General features: G+C 43.4%; 1 protein-coding gene across 1 annotated transcript; it reads left to right on the top strand.

The window, feature by feature from the left end:
• Positions 1 to 6,319: 6,319 nt before the first annotated feature.
• Positions 6,320 to 13,694, top strand: xkr6a (XK, Kell blood group complex subunit-related family, member 6a; the record flags this gene model as incomplete). The annotated part of the gene is made up of 4 exons (XM_083908522.1): positions 6,320 to 6,915; positions 10,886 to 11,082; positions 11,817 to 12,234; positions 13,190 to 13,694. The coding sequence occupies 4 exons, from the start codon at positions 6,320 to 6,322 to the stop codon at positions 13,692 to 13,694; spliced, it is 1,716 nt and encodes a 571-aa protein (XP_083764648.1).
• Positions 13,695 to 20,444: the final 6,750 nt, after the last annotated feature.

Here is a 20,444-nt window from a genome sequence, read left to right as displayed (position 1 = left end):
AGTTTGTAAACCACTCACTCTCCCACACCAAAGTCCATAGAGTAAACCAGTGATTTTAACATCACAGCACACAGGAGTTCACAGGAGTTGTTGATCCACTGCTGCCTCCATTAATAAGTTTCAATGTATTATTTTAGTGAATTCGGTTTTTAAAAACCTTCATTTTTATTGACTTCAGTGACACAAAGTGACCACACGAGGCAGCAGAGGACCAGCAGCTCCTGTGTCCCTGTGATGTTAAAATCACTGTTTTCTCTAGTGTTCACTTACAGAGTGTAAACGTCGTCACAGCTGTAAGTGAACATCAGAGCACAGAAGACTCTGAACGGCCTCTCAGTCTCAGTCTCAGTCTCAGTCTTGTGTGGAAATATTTACAGTCCAGCAGATTGTGGCGTCTCATACATATTTCATCACTTCACAGTGACCGTTAGCTGCAGCGTGTCTCACTCCTACACACACACACACACACACACACACACCACCACCGTCTCTCATCACCGCCAGCTATTTACTGACACACACACACACACTAACAAAGACTAATAATATTATTTCTCCCTCTCTCCACTCAGAGTTAAAGTCGTCCACGCGGTGAGCACTGATGCGTTGGTCCACTCTCGCTGATTATTAATGATATCAGACGTCGGAGGTGGTGTTAAACTGTGTGAGTCAGTGTGTCGTCACAGCTGTGCGTAGTTGTGTGTGAGGAGTCAGAGTCTGGGTTGTAGCAGCTCACACATTCATGATGAAGGCAACAGCTACTCACAGCTGAAATAAGAGAGGAGATACTGTTTTAAATGGTTGTCTGACATTAGAACAAAACTAATAACATCTGTGTCGTCTTAAGAACTGCTCACGTCTTTATTTCACTGTTAGACAGACTTTAACAACAGGAAACTGAAGTTTGTAAACCACTCACTCTCCCACTCCAAAGTCCATAGAGTAAACCAGTGATTTTAACATCACAGCACACAGGAGTTCACAGGAGTTGTTGGTCACTAACTTATAACATCCTATTTAGTCAAATTCGGCTTTTAAAATATTTAATTTAGACTTGACTCAGTGACACAAAGTGACCACACGAGGCAGCAGAGGACCAGCAGTTCCTGTGTCCCTGTGAGCTAAAATCACTGGTTTTCTCTATGGACTTTGGTGTGGGAGAGTAAACCGTTTACAAAGCAAAACAATGAATAAAAACAACAAAAAAAAAAAACAGTTCCAAGTCTGAAAGGCTGTCTAATGATGTTATACAATGGCATTTAGTTTGATTTATAAACCACTCACTCTCCCACACCAAAGTCACTCACTCTCCCACACCAAAGTCCATAGAGTAAACCAGTGATTTTAACATCACAGCACACAGGAGTTCACAGGAGTTGTTGATCCACTGCTGCCTCCATCACTAACTTACAATGACTGATTTTAGTGAATTCAGCTTTTAAAATATTTACTTTAGACTTAACTCAGTGACACACAGTGACCACACGAGGCAGCAGAGGACCAGCAGCTCCTGTGTCCCTGTGAGCTAAAATCACTGATTTTCTCTATGGACTTTGGTGTGGGAGATACAAATGCATATTTTTGCATTTGTATGATTTATTACCTTTTTTAACACCCTTTGAAGTTTATCTAAACCTTTATTTGATCAGGTTAATTAAAGTACAGTTGAATATTTTTCCAATCAGAAGTTTGAACGTTCGCTTCTCTCTGAGGAGTTTTTACTGATGTGCGTGAAGACGTCAGCACATCTGCAAAAAAAACTCCAAACGTTATATCTGGAAGAATCTCTGTGGTCTAATTATGTGGAGTCTTGATCTTAATCTGCACAGATTAAAACTCTGACGCTGCGTCGTTTCAGAACAAGGTCGCTCTCTGTCTTCACCTGCTCAGGTTTACATCATCATCATCGAGGAGCTTTTGGTTAAAACTGTGAGTGGTTTTTCAGCCTCATATTTGCAGATAAAGAGAAGAAAAACACGTGTTTCACAGGAGGCGTGACGTCTGTCTGCGTCACATGACTCCAGATCTCTCTATGAGCCTGTAAAGGGACAGTTCTGCTGTTTCTGCAGGATGTGTGTTTTCACCACACACACACACACACACACACACACAGCTGTAGTACAACCATCCACTCCCTCTTCCTGTCCTTCAAGCGTACAGTCAAGGTTGCCATGACAACAGAGTGGCTAATCTCCATTGGTCAAAGGCAGAGAGAGAAAGTGCAAGGGCTTGCACGAAAACGTGCTCAGGAGAGCGAGGAGCACGTGTGTGAACGTGATGAACACATTTATCTTCATGTGAAACACACACATAACAGTTTAAAGGTGCATTTATATAAGATTTGTATTTCCTTCATTCATCCATTCATCGTCTGTTTTTCCTTTTGGAAACTGAATCGTATTTTTTTCCATTTTCCAACCTTAATTCATCACCTAAAAAAATATAAATCCATGTTTGACTCAATATCATCCTTTCCTACGTTAAAGGGCGAGTTGGTGCTTATATAATACACATTTAAGACACGCTGCTGGTCCTCTGCTGCCTCGTGTGGTCACTTTGTGTCACTGAGTTAAGTCTAAAGTAAATATTTTAAAAGCTGAATTCATTAAAATCAGTCATTGTAAGTTAGTGATGGAGGCAGCAGTGGATCAACAACTCCTGTGAACTCCTGTGTGCTGTGATGTTAAAATCACTGGTTTACTCTATGGACTTTGGTGTGGGAGAGTGAGTGACTTTGGTGTGAGAGAGTGAGTGACTTTGGTGCGGGAGAGTGAGTGACTTTGGTGCGGGAGAGTGAGTGACTTTGGTGCGGGAGAGTGAGTGACTTTGGTGCGGGAGAGTGAGTGACTTTGGTGCGGGAGAGTGAGTGACTTTGGTGCGGGAGAGTGAGTGACTTTGGTGTGGGAGAGTGAGTGACTTTGGTGTGTGAGAGTGGGTGACTTTGGTGTGTGAGAGTGAGTGACTGAGTGGGAGAGTGAGTGACTTTGGTGTGTGAGAGTGAGTGACTTTGGTGTGGGAGAGTGAGTGACTTTGGTGTGGGAGTGTGAGTGACTTTGGTGTGAGAGAGTGAGTGACTTTGGTGTGGGAGAGTGAGTGACTTTGGTGTGGGAGAGTGAGTGACTTTGGTGTGAGAGAGTGAGTGACTTTGGTGTGAGAGAGTGAGTGACTTTGGTGTGGGAGAGTGAGTGACTTTGGTGTGGGAGAGTGAGTGACTGGTGTGGGAGAGTGAGTGACTTTGGTGCAGGAGAGTGAGTGACTTTGGTGTGAGAGAGTGAGTGACTTTGGTGTGGGAGAGTGAGTGACTTTGGTGTGGGAGAGTGAGTGACTTTGGTGTGTGAGAGTGAGTGACTTTGGTGTGGGAGAGTGAGTGACTTTGGTGTGAGAGAGTGAGTGACTTTGGTGTGGGAGAGTGAGTGACTTTGGTGTGGGAGAGTGAGTGACTTTGGTGTGGGAGAGTGAGTGACTTTGGTGTGTGAGAGTGGGTGACTTTGGTGTGTGAGAGTGAGTGACTTTGGTGTGTGAGAGTGAGTGACTTTGGTGTGGGAGAGTGAGTGACTTTGGTGTGGGAGAGTGAGTGACTTTGGTGTGAGAGAGTGAGTGACTTTGGTGTGGGAGAGTGAGTGACTTTGGTGTGGGAGAGTGAGTGACTTTGGTGTGAGAGAGTGAGTGACTTTGGTGTGAGAGAGTGAGTGACTTTGGTGTGGGAGAGTGAGTGACTTTGGTGTGGGAGAGTGAGTGACTGGTGTGGGAGAGTGAGTGACTTTGGTGCAGGAGAGTGAGTGACTTTGGTGCAGGAGAGTGAGTGACTTTGGTGTGAGAGAGTGAGTGACTTTGGTGTGGGAGAGTGAGTGACTTTGGTGTGGGAGAGTGAGTGACTTTGGTGTGGGAGAGTGAGTGACTTTGGTGTGGGAGAGTGAGTGACTTTGGTGTGGGAGAGTGAGTGACTTTGGTGTGAGAGAGTGAGTGACTTTGGTGTGGGAGAGTGAGTGACTTTGGTGTGAGAGAGTGAGTGACTTTGGTGTGGGAGAGTGAGTGACTTTGGTGTGGGAGAGTGAGTGACTTTGGTGTGAGAGAGTGAGTGACTTTGGTGTGAGAGAGTGAGTGACTTTGGTGTGGGAGAGTGAGTGACTTTGGTGTGGGAGAGTGAGTGACTTTGGTGTGAGAGAGTGAGTGACTTTGGTGTGGGAGAGTGAGTGACTTTGGTGTGGGAGAGTGAGTGACTTTGGTGTGCTAGAGTGAGTGACTGGTGTGGGAGAGCGAGTGACTTTGGTGCAGGAGAGCGAGTGACTTTGGTGCAGGAGAGTGAGTGACTTTGGTGTGGGAGAGTGAGTGACTTTGGTGTGAGAGAGTGAGTGACTTTGGTGTGGGAGAGTGAGTGACTTTGGTGTGGGAGAGTGAGTGACTTTGGTGTGGGAGAGTGAGTGACTTTGGTGCGGGAGAGTGAGTGACTTTGGTGCGGGAGAGTGAGTGACTTTGGTGCGGGAGAGTGAGTGAAACAGAGGGAAAAGCCTGACAGTGTCAGTGCTCAGTGTGTGAACTCTCCCTTTAAAAACTCCTGTGTGTGTGTGTGTATGTGTGTGTGTGTGTGTCTTCTCTGTCTAACTTCAAACAGTAAATCTATTTTTTTCTTCTCTTTTTCTCTCCAACAATTCCTAAATCTTTCCTCTCGTTCTTTTCTCCTGACTAATCTTTTTTCATCCTTTTGAACAGATTCTGCCTGACTCATCTCTTCTATCTTTGTCCACTGAAAAGACACACACACACACACACACACACACTCCTTTCATCTAATTCCCAAATCCTTCCTAAATCCATCCCTTTTTCTGTCGCCCTGCAGCTTTATGATTCCTTTCTGTCTGTCTATCACACACACACACACACATGCACACACACACACGATTGATTGATTGATTGATGAGCTGCTCTTTAAACGTCAGATTAAAACTTATTGACGCAGCTTCCCACATATAAGCGAACTAACAAGCAATGTTGGCTCACAAACTTAGCCACTACAGCTTTAGCTAGCATTCGCGTTGATTACATCTTTCTCGTGCGCGCAACTTCTCGCACATTAGCTGTCGTTTATGCTTACTAGCGATGTTAGCTTTGGCAAACACAATTGCACACTAAAGCCACGCTGTGTGCGAACTGTTTGCGTTTATCCGATCTTTCCTGTACACGCAAATTCCCACCTACAGTATTAGCTAAAATGTACGCTAACTGGCAACGTTAGCATAGGCACTGGAGCTTTGGCTAGCATGCGCAGGCGGTGGAGAACTTAAAACTCTGTGTGAAATGTTTACGTTTGTTTTATATATTTCTCTCACCCTAGCTGCTGTTTATGCTAACTAGCAATGAACACTTTAGCTGATTTTTATAAAAAACTTTTCCACCTCAGAGTAAAATAAACTTTGATGTAACGTTGCAAAGAATTTTTATAAAGTTTTCGAATCTTGGTTTCCATTCAAATGTCGTAAATTTTCCAGGTTAGTTCACTGGTAAATAGTTTCACATTTACGCTTTATTTAAAAAACTTGTATGCAATATTTTAAGATCTGTATTTTTAAAAAATCTGTGTTAACTTTCAGTTTTTTATACGCAAAATCAATAATGCGCACAAAATCAGGCAGATGTTTCAGTCTCCAATGAGAAGAACATCATCGATCAGCGCAGAGACAGCGCAGTGGGCGGCTGCAGCGTGCACGAGCCCGGCGCGCGTGCACGCTGCAGATGTGGAACTAAGGGGCTGGGGCGGGTTTGTCCAGTAGAGGGCGGAGTGAGGAGTGAGGAGGAGCAGAGGAGGAGCGGGAGCTGCAGCAGCTGAAGCCGGCACCTGAGAGCCTGAGAGCGGCCACAGACACAGAGAGAGGAGAGGGAGTCCCGGAGAGTCCTGCACACACACACACACACGCACGCACGCACACACAAGAAAACAGCGGGGGATGCATTACGTCATAGCCTCCCGTCGCACTAGATGACCGCACGCGCAGGACGGGATGATGCGGTGCTGATTCCGCTGCTGCTCCGGTGGCGGTGACTGGACCCGAGGAGGAGGAGGAAGAGGAGGAGGAGGTGCAGGAGGAGGAGGAGGAGGAGGAGGAGGAGGAGGAGGAAGTCGCGGAGCCGCCGTCGCGCGGCCGCCGGCTCTGATGGCTCCTCGCGCCCCGGGCGGAGCAGAGACACAGCAGTCGCGGCCGCGGCGCGAGAGCGCACAGGGCAGCAGGTATCTGGGAAGTGACGTGGTGTCCGCGCCCCGCGAGGAGGCACCACGGTGCGGTTGTCGTGCGTTTCGCAGGAGGGCAGGAGCGGCAAGGGGAACATGGCCGCGCAGTCGGACGGCGGCGGCGGCGGCGGCGGCGGGAAAGCCGGCGGGTTCGCGCAGCTGTACGACGTGGACGCGGACGAGCCGCTGGACTCCGCCGCCATCCACATCTGCCAGTGCTGCCGCACCTCCGCCTGCTACTGGGGCTGCCGCTCCGCCTGCCTGGGCTCTCTGCTCGGTGGTGGAGCAGCGGGAGGAGGAGGCGGAGGGGTCGGCGTCAGAGAGACTCACTGCCCGCCCCGGGAGCAGCTGTGGCTGGACTGCCTCTGGATCATCCTCGCCCTGCTCGTCTTCTTCTGGGACGTGGGCACGGACCTGTGCCTGGCGGTGGACTACTACCGCAGGCAGGACTACCTCTGGTTCGGCCTCACGCTCTTCTTCGTGCTGGTGCCGTCGGTGCTGGTCCAGATTCTGAGTTTCCGCTGGTTCGTGCAGGACTACACCGGCGGGGGGCTCGGGGAGGTGGAGGGTCTGACCAAGCGGGACAGCCTGGCTCTGGGCTGCCTGTACCCGGGCAGAGACCGCCTGCAGCTGGCCACCATCTGGCTGTGGCAGGCCACCATACACATCCTCCAGCTGGGACAAGTGTGGAGGTACACGTGCACACGCACGCGCGCGCGCGCACACACAGTGTGACGAACGAAAAACTGATTTTAACTACTTATCAAAAGTCTCACCTCCTAAAATATACGTCAGATTAAGTCTACGATATTACTTTAAGAACATGTTCACGTCTTTATTTCACTGTTAGACAGACTTTAACAACAGGAAACTGAAGTTTGTAAACCACTCACTCTCCCACACCAAAGCCCATAGAGAAAATCTGTGATTTAAGCTCACAGGGACACAGGAGCTGCTGGTCCTCTGCTGCCTCGTGTGGTCACTTTGTGTCACTGAGTTAAGTCTAAATTAAATATTTTAAAGGCCGAATTTTACTGAATAATTCATTGTAAGTTAGTGATGGAGGCAGCAGTGGATCAACAACTCCTGTGAACTCCTGTGTGCTGTGATGTTAAAATCACTGGTTTACTCTATGGACTTTGGTGTGGGAGAGTGAGTGGTTTACAAACGTCAGTTTCCTGTTGCAAAAGTCTGTCTAACAGTGAAATAAAGACGTGAACGTGTTCTTAAAGATATCATAGACTTAATCTGACGTAGATTTTATGAAGCGAGTCTTTTATAAAGTGTTTTCAGGCTGGTTCTCAGTGTAGGGGGCGCTCTCAACACAGTCAGTGCTCACTGTGTGTCAGTGTCTTACACAACCACGCTTTAAAAAAGTGAAGTTAAACCTGAAAGACCCAAGTTAAACAGTTTCAGCACCATGGACAGCGTCTTGCTTTTCAGAGCTCTTTGTGTGTGTGTGTGTGCTCATGTGTGTGAGTGTGTGACGAGTGGGAAAACAGTGTCACGGCTCTTCCCATGAATGTCAGTGTGTGTGTGTGTGTGTGTGTGTAGAGAGAACAGAGAGGAAAAGCATCTGTGATGCTTTCACACACACACACACACACACACACACACACACACACAGTTGGACAACGGTTGGGTGCTAATTACTGTGCTAAACGCACTGGCGGGAAAAACAGAAACGCACACACATGCTGCACACTCACTCACTCACACACACACACATCTTTTTTTTCCATATCGTTACATACAGTGTTGTGTGTGTGTGTGTGTGTGTGTGTGTGTGTGTGTGCGTGTGTGTAGCTCATAAGTAGTGGTGTATCCTCCTCCTCCTCCTCCCCCCACCTCTGAGAAGACTCCCTCACTAATGGTGTCCACTTTCCCTCCGGGTGGACAACAGGGAGAGTACATCGTGTGTGTATGTGTGTGTGTGTGCGTGTGTTGATTTAACTCTACAACCCCACACACACACACACACACACACACACCCTCACACACACACTCATTTCTTCATCCACCCCACCCTGAAGTCAACCCCCCCTCCTCCAGGCTGCAGAATGGACTCTCCCACCTGAAGGAGAAGAAGTGTGTGTGTGTGTGTGTCCTGATGGAGACAGATTGCTCAGAGATGGTGGTTGAAGATGGAGGAGGAGGAGGAAGAAGAAGAAGAGGAGGAGGAGGAAGAGGAGGAGGAGGAAGAGGAGGGAGGTTGCACACGCACACATGGGGGGAGGGTAGAGGAGAACGAGTGTGAGGAGATGAGGAGAGAGGGAATAAGGAAAGAGTGAAAGTGGTGGGGGGAGGGGAGGCGGAGGCAGGGGGCGTGGTCTACTCACGTCCGTCCATGTCAAGGTGTTTTGCGGCGACGACACGTTGAGGATTTAATCTCTAATTTCAAGCTAATTTAATGATTTTCGCGTGTAAAGACCTTCAGTAACTGGAGTCAAGGACAAACAGCTGCTTGGTTTTTGTCTCACTGGACAATTTAGAGTCAGGATCATCCTGAGGAGATTAAAGACGGTATTCAGAAATATCATCATCTGCCTTTGGTGTAATAATCTGGTTTGTATCCAGCAGTTTATATAAGACAAAGTTACTCCTGTTACAAAAATAAGAAAACAAAATGTTCTAAAGTTTCAAATAAAAAGAAAAAATGACACTTTACTAAAAAAAAAAATCTAGAATCTAATGTTAAAAAAACTGCTTCCACATTTCAAAAAAAATATAAACGTGAGCGAAAAAATGTTTTACGAAATGTTGTCATGAAAAAAACCATGTGTAGAAACAATAAATGCTAATTTACAAAATGTGTGACGCTAAAAAACACGTAATTGTTACAAAAAACGTTTCTTACTTAAAAATAACCAAGAAATGGTTACAAAAACGTGTCAGTTTAAAAAGCGTTTTCAAGAATTCTATAATAAGTAACGCTATAAACACGTTTGCTACAGGAAAAAGATACAAAATGACGTTATGTTACAAAAAAAGTATTTAAAAATATACAAAATGTTGTCGTGATACAAAAATATGAATGTTTGAAAGAAAGTTATGAAATACTGTTACGTCATAAAAAACATAAACGTTACAAAAACATGTTTTTCATCAGCGTTTTTAACGTGAATAACACCAGTCTTAAATCCCAGGAGCAGCGCCCCCTTGTGGCACTTCAAAACAAACGACTAGGACTGTATGTTGACGAACGAAAACAGCATTTTCAAGCCGCTCAAAGTGAAATCAAGTGATTTGCAGAGTGACGCTGTGATAATATTGACGCAGATTAAAGGAGTAAATGATGAGAATGATGAGTAAATGTTTGCTGAGGAAACATCAGGCTGAGTCAGAGCGAGCAAGTGTTTTCCTGCACTGGTGCATTATTTATGTTCAGTGAATTAAGATCGTATGTTTGGAGCCAGATGGACGTAATAGACGTGTGCGTACAGTGCACGGCCATGCATTATGTAGTATCTGCACACACACACACACACACACAGGAGAACATGGACGTGAACACACAGCCTCTCAGTGAAATCACTGCCCACACAGTTCCACTCCCACATGTTCATCTATACGTCCACTCGGTGGGTTCATGATAGAAAACATGAACACACACACACACTGGATACCATCATCGACGCTGTCACTCTCCCACACCAAAGTCCATAGAGAAAATCAGTGATTTTAGCTCACAGGGACACAGGAGCTGCTGGTCCTCTGCTGCCTCGTGTGGTCACTTTGTGTCACTACAATAAATTGGAACAAAGAATTTTGAATTTTGACACAACAGCACATTGTAAGTTAGTGATGGAGGCAGCAGTGGATCAACAACTCCTGTGAACTCCTGTGTGCTGTGATGTTAAAATCACTGGTTTTCTCTATGGACTTTGGTGCAGGGAGAGTGAGCGGTTTACAAACTTCAGTTTCCTGTTGTTAAAGTCTGTGTAACAGTGAAAATAAAGACGTGAACGTGTTCTGAAGACATCGTAAACTGAAACGAACGAAGAGTTTATGAGATGATTCTTTTATGAAGGGGCTAAAATACGTTTTTCAAACCCACACCAAAGTCACTCACTCTCCCACACAAAAGTCACTCACTCTCCCACACCAAAGCCCATAGAGTAAATCAGTGATTTTAACATCACAGCACACAGGAGTTCACAGGAGTTGTTGATCCACTGCTGCCTCCATCACTAACTTACTATGACTGATTTTAGTGAATTCAGCTTTTAAAATATTTACTTTAGACTTAACTCAGTGACACAAAGTGACCACACGAGGCAGCAGTAGACCAGCAGCTCCTGTGTCCCTGTGAGCTAAAATCACTGGTTTTCTCTATGGACTTTGGAGTGGGAGAGTGAGTGGTTTACAAACTTCAGTTTCCTGTTGTTAAAGTCAGTCTAACAGTGAAATAAAGACGTGAACGTGTTCTTAAGATGTCACAGACTTGAAATGATGTAGATTTTATCAGCTAATCCGTTTTCATTATTGATTAATGCATCAACCAAATGGATGAGCAAAGAAACCAGAATATATTCAGATGTGAGAAGCAGAAATTAAAATAGTTTGTGATTAATTCAATCATTGATTATTACCAGCCTTAAATCTGCGGCGGTTTTGCTCTTGTGTTAGAGTTTGAACAGTCTGACCTTTGACCCCCGGCAGGTACATTAGGACGCTGTATCTGGGCGTGATGTCGCGGCGGCAGAAGGAGCACCAGCGGCGCTGGTACTGGGCCATGATGTTCGAGTACGCAGACGTCAACATGCTGCGGCTGCTGGAGACCTTCCTGGAGTCGGCTCCTCAGCTGGTTCTGCAGCTGTGCATCATGATCCAGGAGAACCGAGCCGAGAAGCTGCAGTGTAGGTGGACACACACACACACACACATACACACACACACATAAATTAAACCTCAAAGTCTCTGCTCATGGACCACATGAAGGTTAACAGTGTGGACATTAGAGCCCAATCGATTATTAATCGATTACTAAATTAATCGACAACTATTTTGAGAATCGATTAATCGGTTTAAAGCTTTTTTCATGATTAAAACAAGATTTCTGATTGTTTTAGCTTCTTAAATGTGATTATTTTCTTGGTTTCTTTGCTCCTCAAAACAAAGAAATCATTAAAACTGAATCATTTTGTTTGTGGACAAAACAAGACTTCTGAGAACATCATCATTTTCAGCTTTGACAAACACCGATTAATGTTTTTTAACATTTTATGAACCAAACGATTCGTCGATTAATCGAGAAAAATAATCGTTAGTTGCAGCTCTAGTGGACATTTAGTATTATTTTTATTCCTTATTCATGCAGGATGATGCATCACGTCACTCTGACGCCCACTGCTGTTATTCATGCCTGCAGTTCTGGGACGGCGTCTAATTTTAAAGTAAATATGTGACTGGTGGAGTTAATGATGCACGCACACACACACACACACACGCACAGGGAAAGTGATATTTTAGTCCAAATGTTTGTGCTGCGTCACTCTCTGCCTCTTATTCCAGGACCGTTACACCCACAGTGAGTCTTGGTTGTGACTCACAGATGAAGACATGTCCTCTTGTCTCACGGTGTGTCTCTCAGGCATCTCCTCGCTGGCCTCGCTGCTGTCTCTCGCCTGGGTTCTGGCCTCCTACCACAAGCTCCTGCGAGACTCCCGCGACGACCAGCGCAGCATGAGTTACCGCGGCGCGCTGCTGCACCTCTTCTGGCGCCTCTTCACCATCTCGTCCCGCGTGCTCTCGCTGGCGCTCTTCGCCTCGCTCTTCCACATCTACTTTGGCATTTTCGTGGTGGTCCACTGGTGCGCCATGGCCTTCTGGGTGGTGCACGGGGGCACCGACTTCTGCATGTCCAAGTGGGAGGAGGTGCTGTTCAACATGGTGGTGGGCATCGTCTACATCTTCTGCTGGTTCAACGTGAAGGAGGGCCGCACGCGCTCCAGGATGGTGGCGTACTACACCGTGGTGTTAGCCGAGAACACCATCCTGACCGGCCTGTGGTGAGTCACTGTGTGTGTGTGTGTGTGTGTGTCACAGCAGGATAAACCCACATCCTTTAAAGGGGGAGTTCAGAAGTGTGGTTTTATGAGGTTTCACCAGATAAAAACTGATTTTAGCCAGATAACAAAAGACTCATCTAATAAAATCTACATCAGATTAATGATTATGATATCTTTAAGAACATCTCTTAAGAACAAGAAAAACTGACTTAAAATAACTCGATATATATATATGTATATATAAAGTGCCAGGGCCGTATAAAATTGATTGGGTGGGAGGGGCCTCTGCACTAAATCCGCCAATCTTTACACTCGAGGGGCCGAAAATCAGGCGTCCATGTTGGACGTCGCACAGGAGAACGAGGAAGGGGGCGGGGCAAAAATAAAATTGTAAATGATCACGTGATTTTACGCCGATATTAACTTAATTAATTTGGCGAGATTGGCACGATTTTTAAAACATTTAAATCTACGCTAATTTAGACCCATGCTAACAGATATTGTCCAACACATAAGCTAATATCACTCTAAGCTACGACTAGCAACACCTGTACAGCTGATGTAGCTTCTCATTTTTGACACCACGTTAGCGCTAACGTGGCTAACTGGTGTTAGCATTTCATCAGGACTAACGTCGCTGGATATTTTGGAAAATATGCTCGGAGTTAAACGTTAACACATTTAGCCCAGATTAGCATGAAGACATAGCTAATCTAAGCTAACCAGCAGTTAACTTTAGCTTCTTCTCATTTATGTCTCTTTTAATGTACGTGGACCAGGGCTCTCACACTGTTTGCTCAGTAGGGGGCGGTCTGTGGGCTTTGGTGTGGGAGAGTGAGTGGTTTACAAAAGTCTGTCTAACAGTGAAATAAAGACGTAAACGTGTTCGTAGACTTAATCTGACGTAGATTGTGTTGGTGTAACACGGTGTAAAGTCAGTTCTGACTTCCTGCAGGTACGCCTACAGAGACCCGGTGTTGACCGACTCCTACGCCGTCCCCGCTCTGTGCGGCGTCTACCTGACGTTCGCCGGCGGCGTCCTGGTCATGCTGCTGTACTACGGCTTCCTGCACCCGGCCACCGCCCACCTCCAGCCCAGCCCCGCCTCCTCCTGCTGCGCCCAGCTGCTCTGGGGCCTCCCGCTGCCGCCGTCGGCGCCGCCCACCGCCCCGCCCACTCCGGCCCGCATGACCAAGTCGCAGACGGAGGAGGACGTGGCCGAGTCGTGTCTGCCCGTCTTCCAGGTGAGGTCGGTGACGCCCACCTCCAAACCCGAGGGCCCGCTGATAAAGATCGACATGCCCAGGAAGCGCTACCCGGCGTGGGACGCGCACTACGTGGACCGGCGCCTGCGGAGGACGATAAACATCCTGCAGTACATCTCGCCGGCCGCCGTGGGCATACGATACCGTGACGGGCCGTTACTGTACGAACTGTTACAGTACGAGTCGTCACTCTGACGCACAGATATATCACCGTATAAGCACGTGTCACCATGACAACACACGATGGAGGGATTAAGCACACACACACTCACATTAACACACCTCACAGGGACCTTTGACCTGTGAGTCTCACGGCCATGACTCAGCACGCTGAAGCGAGTCCTCGGTCCGTTCCGACTCGTCCGACCGCTCATTCCAATTGTTTTCACCTTCTTTTCTCTTTATTTTGCTGCTGTAAAGAAGAAAAACCTCAATTAGAATAAAAATGACGTCAGATTAACCGAGATTAGAGATGGCGTCGATTCACCTCACGGGTTTCCGGTCACGTTCAGAGGTCTCAAACGGTTATATTTGAGACCGTATATTGTGAATTTTTTTGTCGTTCCACGTCAAAACAAACACTTTTATTTTGAAATTCTGTCATAAATACTTTTTTTTTTTTTTACACATGACCGCCCCCTACTGAGCAAACAGTGTGAGAGCCCTGGTCCACGTACGTTAAAAGAGACAAATGAGAAGAAGCTAAAGCTAAGTGCTGGTTAGCTTAGATTAGCATAAAAATGCTATGTCTTCATGTTAATCTGGGCTAAATGTGTTAATGTTTAACTCCGAGCATATTTTCCAAAAATATCCAGCGACGTTAGTCCTGATGAAATGCTAACACCAGTTAACCACATTAGCGCTAACTTGGTGTCAAGAATGAGAAGCTACATCAGCTGTACAGGTGTAGCTAGTCATAGCTTAGAGTGATATTAGCTTATGTATTGGACAGTACCTGTTAGCATGGATCTTAATTAGCGTAGATTTAAATGTTTTAAAAATCGTGCCAATCTCGCCAAATTATTTACAAAACAGTATTAAAACAATCAGTGTTAATATCGGAGTAAAATCACGTGATCATGTGCGACGTCCAACATGGACGCCTGATTTTCGCCCCCTCAAGTGTAAAGACTGGCGGATTTAGTGCAGAGGCCCCTCCCACCCAATCAATTTTATACGGCCCTGGCACTGTATATATACATATATATATAAAGTTATGAGTTATTTTAAGTGAGTTTTTCTTGTTCCCAATCAAAACAAACACTTTTATTTTGAAAAATTAGATGAAATACTGCGACAAATATTATTGCGATATAATGTGACTTTTAGTGCCCTCTTCACTGGCCCCGCCCCCAAGGTCATTTTGAAGTTACAAATTGGGAAAAGTGTGCTGACGAGGACCTGACACTAGAGGGCGCTATCTAAAAAAACTAAACTGAGTTTTAGTCCTTTAAATACTTGGTACTGAATTTTTCTCTAACCTGTTAATCTGTTAATCCCAAAGATCTATGGAGTGACCTTTGACCTCGACACGAGAAACGTCGACGTTAAACATCGTACGTTGCGTTTTCTGCGGTGCTCGACCGTTTAAAAACAAACAAATCAGAAAACTGCTTCTTTTGCTGCACACGGCTCGATTCAGTGTCGCCGGTGATCGTACGTACGAGCTACAGAGTCGACTGGCTGCTAATCCCACTTCATATGGTGCAAATATACAGTAAATATATATATATATATAAACACACACACACACACGTACTTATGGTGCAATAAGGGCAGATTGTCTCTTTGAATTCCATGGTGCGACTCGAGTTCTGCCTTGAGTTTTTCCGTCCAAACGGACAACTGCTCTTCCTGTCCTGCAGAAGCTATGCAAGTCTCCTGGAGACGTGCTTAGTCCACACACACACACACGCACACACACACACACACAGGGTGTTCGACGTGCTTTAGTACACACTCGGGACGACAACACGGGATGTTTCCCTACCTCACTTCATCAACACAAACACAAAAAAAGCTGTTTTCAGACACGTAATCTAAAAGGCAGGAGAAATTCCAGAGAATATCCAGATTATAGGGCATGTCTGAAAACAGCTACACACACACACGCACACACATTCTTGTACTTGCTGCATACCGAGGACTGGGTCGCTGACAAAGTGAGGACCAGCATTTCCACTTTATAAATCAACACAATTACAAATATCTACTTCATGAATGACACTTCATGTTTTTTTTTGTCCAAAATTTGACAAAATCTTTGACAAGAAATTTTTGGTCCAACATTTGACAAGACATCATACTATACTATGTCATTCAAAAGTCGAAAAAAAATTTGTAAAAAATGTTTTGGTCCAAAATTTGAAAAAAAAAATTTGGTCCAAAATTTGAAAAAAAAAAATTGGTCCAAAATTTGAAAAAAAAAAAATTCACCCAAAATTTTTGGTCCAAAATTTGACAAAAACGTCAAACTATACTATGTCATCCAAAAGTCGAAATACACATTTGAAAAAAACATGGTCTAAAATTTGAAAATAAAATTTTGGTCTAAAATTTGAAAATAAAATTTTGGTCTAAAATTTGAAAATAAAATTTTGGTCTAAAATTTGAAAATAAAATTTTGGTCTAAAATTTGAAAAAAAAATTGGTCGAGATTTAAAAAAAAAACATTTTGGTCGAAAATTTGAAGAAAAAAAATTGGGTCGAAAATTTGAAAAAAAAAAAAAAAAAATGTTGGTCCAAAATTTGACAAAAACGTCACACTATACTATGTCATCCAAAATTTGAAGACAAAATTTAACCCAAAATTTTTGGTCCAAAATTTGACAAAAACGTCAAACTATACTATGTCATCCAAAAGTCGAAATACACATTTGAAAAAAACATGGTCTAAAATTTGAAAATAAAATTTTGGTCTAAAATTTGAAAATAAAATTTTGGTCTAAAATTTGAAAATAAAATTTTGGTCTAAAATTTGAAAAAAAAATTTTGGTCTAAAATTTGAAAAAAAAAATTTGGTCTAAAATTTTAAAAAAAAATTTTGGTCTAAAATTTGAAAAAAAAATTTTGGTCTAAAATTTGAAAAAAAAAATGGTCGAAATTTAAAAAAAAAACATTTTGGTCGAAAATTTGAAAAAAAAAATTGGGTCGAAAATTTGAAAAAAAAAAAAAAGACCAAAAAATTTTGGTCCAAAATTTGACAAAAACGTCACACTATACTATGTCATCCAAAATTTGAAGACAAAATTTAACCCAAAATTTTTGGTCCAAAATTTGACAAAAACGTCAAACTATACTATGTCGTCCAAAATGTGAAAAAAAAAATTTTGGTCCAAAATTTGACAAAAAAGTCATACTATGTCGTCCAAAATGTGATTATTTTTTGACAAATTGAGTATAGCATGTGATAGCAACCTAAGGCAGTGATTTCAATGAAAACAAAGTGTGGACCGGCCAAAATGTCCTCACTCTGTAAAAATGACCTCACTTTGTTGGTTAAAAACCCTCACTGGTCCTCAGTATGCCGCAAGTACAAGAACACACACACACACACACACACACATATACTAACGTCCAATAATCCCTAACCCCTTTATAATTTGGGAACAATATTCATATGGTGCTATTGGGTGGTTTTTGTACAGTTGTGGTTCCAGTGAAGAATTTAGACAAAATATAGTTTAGAAAAACCTGAGTGTTTCACGTTCACGCAGATTAAAAATGTGTATTTCACGCGTGTGCGGAGTGTACGATAAAAAAATAATAATAAAATAAAAAAACAAACAAAAAAAAAAAGAAAAGAAAAACACAGCAACACCTGAAACAGAAGCACCAAGTGTTGCTTGTTTTTCGGTACGCTGTAATCCAGGCGTGGTTACAGTGTGTTAGACTGTAACTACCCCCTTATCCAGGCATGGTTAACAATGCTCTAATCCAGGCGTGGTTACAGTGTGTCAGAGCACAGACGAACAACAATAATCTGAACATGTGCCATGTAGAGAACACAGTGGAGGCGTTTCCGTCCGTTTGTCGCAGATTGTGCTCGTGAGTTTCTTGCATGAATGTTCTAGATTAAAGGGAAACGCTCGCCGCTAGAGGAATAATCTGTTACTACGTAAAGTGAGAGTGAGAGTGAGAGTGAGAGTGAGAGAGGAGTGAGTGACAGCTTCTTATGACCTCACCTGTCTGACCGTCCTAACCACGCCCCCTCCTCTTCTGTAATCCTCCAGCTCCAGACAGAAACCAGGTTCATTTCAGCCAAATCAGGTCCGACACAAACCAAAAAAGAAAAAGAAGAAGCTCCTTCTTGTGCGGCTGCAGTGTCACCATCCACCTGCAGGTGTCACTGTGTTGTGAACGTTTCCTCAATTCACTGACCGACAAACCAGAGCCTTAGTCCAGGTCCACTCTGTAGGGAAGGGAAGTGCAGTCAGTTATGGTTATGGCTTCATCATCCACAGCTATGCAACTGAGCAGACAGCAAGGGATCTGGCCTTCTATTATAATAAGAATAACCTTTACATAACAAATGATATATATATACATAAATATATATATATATATATATATATATACATACACCACATCACTGTTCATGTATGTTTTTTGTTTCTTTACAATGAAAATGTGCCATTTGTTTACATTTAAATATATACTTTCATGCACTTAAGGGGTGAGGACAGGAGTTTTTGAAATGGTTGTTTGATGACTGATTAAAGGGAAAACTGATTTTAGCCTCTTAACTTAAACCACTCACTCTCCCACACCAAAGTCCATAGAGTAAACCAGGGATTTTAACATCACAGCACACAGGAGTTCACAGGAGTTGTTGATCCACTGCTGCCTCCATCACTAACTTACAATGACTGATTTTGTCAAATTCGACATTTAAAATCCTTCACTTGGATTAACTTCAGTGACACAAAGTGACCACACGAGGCAGCAGTAGACCAGCAGCTCCTGTGTCCCTGTGATCTTAAAATCACTGATTTTCTCTATGGGCTTTGGTGTAGGAGAGTAAGTGGTTTACAAACGTCAAGTTTTCCACTTGTTGAGTAGCTATTCAACCACATTTCAAAAACACCTTAAAAAATACATTATATACCAATTTGATTCAAGAAAATGTATGTGTTTATGATCATTTAAGATATTTTCAATGTGTTTATTTGACTTTTTTTAAAATTATTATTAACAATAGTCAGGAGTGGGGAAAACTGTGTAATGCATCTTTAACTTGGTGATAACCACGATGGGTGCAACTTCCCGACAGAGGAATGTGCGTCAGACTGAAGAAATCAAAAGCAGAGTTTGTTTTTTCACATAATCAGGGTCTAACGAAGCACACAAGGCTTCAGTGTGTGTGTGTGTGTGTGTGTGTGTGTTTTCTTTTAAAGCCAAAGTTGGACTTGCTCGGTCCAGATCTGTGACAGAATCATCACTCATTGTGGTTTTGAAGCCAGACACTAAACTGTTTCTGATCTCAGACCTGAGTTGAACTCACAGTGGAATCCTCAGGTGTTGTTGTTGTTGTTGTTGTTGTTAAGAAGCTTCTTCAGGCACAAACAAACACACAAACGCCGTCTCACAGGAAGGATTTGCGTGGTTTGACTCAGGTGTGACAGAGCAGCGTTAGCGTGGACGTACGTAGATTTACCATGAGCTTTTATTTTGTTAACGTCATGCTTTTTTCTACCGTGTTCTTCAGCTTGAGCGGAAAAAACGTAGCTTTAGAGAATTTGATGTAAAAGTAGAGTTCATTTTTTCCTGTGGTTGACATTTTTGATTGTAAATACCTTCTTCTGGTAGCCCCTCCCCCTCCCCACCCCCCCCCCCCCCCCCCCCCACGTTTGATGAGTTGTACTGATCGTAAATGTTCTTTATAAATAAGCAGAATGTACGATGAGACGGTTTTCGTAGGAGTCTGTGCCACTGTGTCGTCCTGAGTATAAGCACACTGACGTTAGCATTGTTAGCCGGCGTGACGTTTTCACAGCTCATCGCTCAGACAGCCACAGTCAACGCTACGTCACGTTTACTTTTTATTTATTAGCCAAGAATTCGTGTTTGAACTTGAGCTTAAACACTTGAAGAATTTGTAGGATAGCACATTCGCTTACTAGCTCTATTGAAAGGTTATACAAATGTTTTGTAAATTGTGGGCTATATAAATAAAATTTAATTTAATTGGAAATAATGATTTTTAAACATATTTACATTTAAAATAATACTTATTTGGAATATAATAATTAGCTCTACTGAAAGGTTAAACAAAGTTTTTAAAGTTTAATTTAAAATGTGATGAATTCATACGTCGACGCAGTCAAGATGCACACGTAAGCTTTAGCTTATAGAGTTGTTAGCTCGCAAACTAAGTAGCAAGCTATCAAGCTCCATCACCAGGTGGGGAAATAGGAAGCTAGCTAGCTTCATCATTTGTGAAAATAATGATTTTAAAACATATTTACGGTTAAAATAACACTTATTTGGCCAATAATAAACATTTGAACTCTAACTTTAAGACTTTGAGACTTGTTAATTAGCTCGAGTGAAGGGTTGGACAAAGTGGTTAATGTTTAATTTAAAAAGTTATGAATTAATACATCGAGGCAGTCAAGATTCACATGTAAACTTTAGCTTATAGAGTTGTAGCTAAGCAGCTGGCAAGCCCCATCACCAGGTGGGGAAATAAGAAGCTAGCTAAATCATCTGTGAATATAATGATTTTTAAACGTATTCACGTTTAAAATAATACTTATTTGGCCAAGAATATACATTTAACTAACTAACTGGCTCTATTGGAAGTTTATCCAAACGTTTCTTAACACAAGTTATAAACGCAAATATTTAAATGTAAGCCTTTGCTTATAGTCTTCAGTTCGCTAGCAAGGTAGCATGCTACATCAGCGTCTGTCGCTAGGTGGAGAAAGCAGTAGCTAGCTCTGC

The sequence above is a fragment of the Microchirus variegatus genome, assembly GCF_963457635.1.
Source record: "Microchirus variegatus genome assembly, chromosome: 22".
NCBI classification, from domain to species: domain Eukaryota; kingdom Metazoa; phylum Chordata; class Actinopteri; order Pleuronectiformes; family Soleidae; genus Microchirus; species Microchirus variegatus.
This window is presented reverse-complemented; position numbering and strand designations above follow the sequence as displayed.